Here is a 2,911-nt window from a genome sequence, read left to right on the forward strand (position 1 = left end):
TATGTGAAAAAGAGAGGATAGCTACTGTATAGGCAAGTAACAAGGATATATTGTATAGCACAGGCAATTATAGACATTATCTTTTATTAACTTTTAGTGAAAAATAATCTGTAAAAATACTGAATCAGTGTGTTATGCATCTGAAATAAATAAGACATTGTGAATCAACTCTACTTCAGATTTAAAAATCAGGAAAAAATTTCCAAAAGTGCATTGCCTAGGGGATACCACATGGATACAGGCATTTGATCATCTATTTTAGCCATTGACTATGGTAGGTATGGGGCTTCCCAGGTGGTTCAGTGGGTAAAGAATCCGCTTGCAATGACAGAGACCCAGGAAATACAGGTTCAATCCCTGGGTCGGGAAGATCCCCTGGAGGAAGACATGGCAACCCACTCTAGTATTCTTGCCTGGAAAATTCCATGGACAGAGGAGCCTGGCAGACTACAGTCCAGAGTCACAAAGAGTCGGACACAAATGAAGCAACTGAGCATGCATGCACACACATGGCAGGTATGTGAACAAGATACTAGGAACTTAAAGAGGAGAAAAAAATTAAATTGCACATTACAAATGACACTAAATTTTAAAAGTCTAGAATATCAGGAAAAAGAGTTAAGGTAGTTATATACAAAGAAATGACACAAACAAAAATCAAATCTGTGGTCTGAGATTTTAATCTTTACAAATACATGAACAGATATAAATGCTTAGAGTAGTTTTTTTTTTTTCATAGCAGAACTACAACTCATGACTATTCTTTATACAAACAACAAAACAGTCATTGATGCTATATGTTTTATTTGAGAACATTTTTTTCTTTTTTAATAAACTAATTTCAGTTAGAGGATAATTACTTTATGAAATTGTGATGGTTTTGCCATACATCAACATGAATCAGCCACAGGTGGAATATGTACCCCCATCCTGAACCCCTTCCCACCTCCCTCCACATTGAAACATGCATATTACCATATGTAAAACAGATGATCAAATAATAAATTATTTTAAGAAGGATTTCTCAGGTGGCTAGTGTTAAAGCAGGTAAAGCAGAACCTGCAGGTAAGACATAAGAGATGCAGGTTAGATCCCTGGGTCAGGAAGATCCTGTGGAGGAAGGCACAGCAATCCACTCCAGTATTCTTGCCTGGAGAATCCCATGGACAGAGGATCCTGGCAGGCTATAGTCCATAGGGTCACAAAGAGTTGGACTTGACTAAAGTGACTTAGCATGTATGCAGTTTTAAGAAATTCATCTGTTATATGAAAAAATGATTAATTCCCAAATTATCCAGATCCAAGGATAAGAAAAAATCTGAGAAGGTGGGAAAACCATAAAATGAATAAATGTTTGAATTATGAGAGATATCACAAGCCTTAACTAAGGTATATAAATCGTATGGAGAAGCTGAAGTCAATAAAAGGAATATTTCAGGAAATAAATTGAAAGAGCAAGTTCAACTCCCACAGCCTGATCAAAGATTAGCAATTTATGATTCTGAGGCCTTTCTTCAGCCCAAGTGAATTATGTTTTTTTTTTTTATAGCTCACATTTGAAAGAACGCTATCAGAGCTCTCTTAATATCTCTGTTCCTCAGACGGTAGATGAAAGGGTTCAGCATGGGTGTGACCACGGTGTACATCACTGAGGCTGTTGCACTTTAGTGTGGGTTGTGCGGAGCAGCAGAGCTAAGATATACTCCTAAGCATGTACCGTAAAATAAGGAGATGACTGAGAGGTGAGATGCACAGGTGGAGAATGCTTTATACTTCCCCTGAGCTGATGAGATTCTACATATTGAGGAAGCTATCTTACAGTAAGTGTAAAGGATACCAGCAAGGGGAACACCACCCAGAAGCCCAGCTGCAAAATTCATCACCAGTTCATTAAGAAAGTTGTTGGAACACGCAAGTTGAATCAACTGCTTGAATTCACAGAAATAGTGAGGGATTTTCACCTCTCTGCAGAAGGACAGCGTCAATACCATTAAGGTTTCTAACAAGGAATGTAGGACGCTAATGATCCAGCTAACCAAAACCAGAATTCCACAGCGTTGTGGATTCATGATGACCGTGTAGTGAAGGGGGTGGCAGACGGCCACAAAGCGGTCATAAGCCATCACAGTCAGGAGGAAGTCATCCAACCCTGCAAACAGCATGAAAAAATACATCTGAATCATGCAGCCTTCATAGGTTATAACGTGGCTCTGTGTCTGGATGTTACACAGCATCTTTGGGGTGATGTTGGAGGTGATACAGATGTCTACAAAGGATAGGTTGGAGAGGAGGAAGTACATGGGGGTGTGGAGGTGGGGGTCTGAGCTGACGGCCAGGATGATGAGCAGGTTTCCAAACACAGTGATCAGATACATGGAGAGGAAAGGTCCAAAAATGAGGGGCTGCAGTTCTGGTTCTTCTGAAAATCCCAGAAGAAGAAATTCTGAAACATGTGTTAGGTTCCTTGGTACCATGGGCTGAAGGTAACTATGAGGAAAGGGGAAAATAACATGACTGATTTTTACACAATCAGATATTACTCACATTGTTGAAGGGCTGCCATTTATAATTGTCTATCAAAATATTAACTCCAAAAATTTGTTTATGAATTCAGTCCCCTTGGTGGAATTTCTTATGTCATCTTTAATTAGCAAGCTTGTTCGACTTTCAGCATTTTCCATGGCAAGTCAAATATTTCTTATATTCAAGGAGAAATTCTTTCATTTTTTCAGGGCATTTAAATTGTGTGCCGACAATGTTCCAGGTGCTGTCTAGGCAATAAGTATGGGGTGCTGAAAGATAAAAACTCTTACTATCCATCTACAGAGAAACATCCAGAGAATTAAAAAAAAAAAAAAAAGGTATGTATAGCTTCTCAGACCATGACAGATGCTATGAAGAAAATGAAAGC

General features: G+C 38.8%; 1 protein-coding gene across 1 annotated transcript; it reads right to left on the minus strand.

Moving 5' to 3' along the window:
- Positions 1-1,664: 1,664 nt before the first annotated feature.
- Positions 1,665-2,538, minus strand: LOC102413968 (olfactory receptor 7A10-like). Its single transcript, XM_044948692.2, has one exon. The coding sequence runs from the start codon at positions 2,472-2,474 to the stop codon at positions 1,665-1,667; it is 810 nt and encodes a 269-aa protein (XP_044804627.2). The 5' UTR covers positions 2,475-2,538.
- Positions 2,539-2,911: the final 373 nt, after the last annotated feature.

Source organism: Bubalus bubalis, chromosome 9 (assembly GCF_019923935.1).
Source record: "Bubalus bubalis isolate 160015118507 breed Murrah chromosome 9, NDDB_SH_1, whole genome shotgun sequence".
NCBI lineage: Eukaryota > Metazoa > Chordata > Mammalia > Artiodactyla > Bovidae > Bubalus > Bubalus bubalis.

Bases quoted from the DNA above. Each gene is read 5' to 3' on its own strand.
- LOC102413968 (XM_044948692.2), bottom strand. From the start codon at position 2,474: ATGGTACCAAGGAACCTAACACATGTTTCAGAATTTCTTCTTCTGGGA.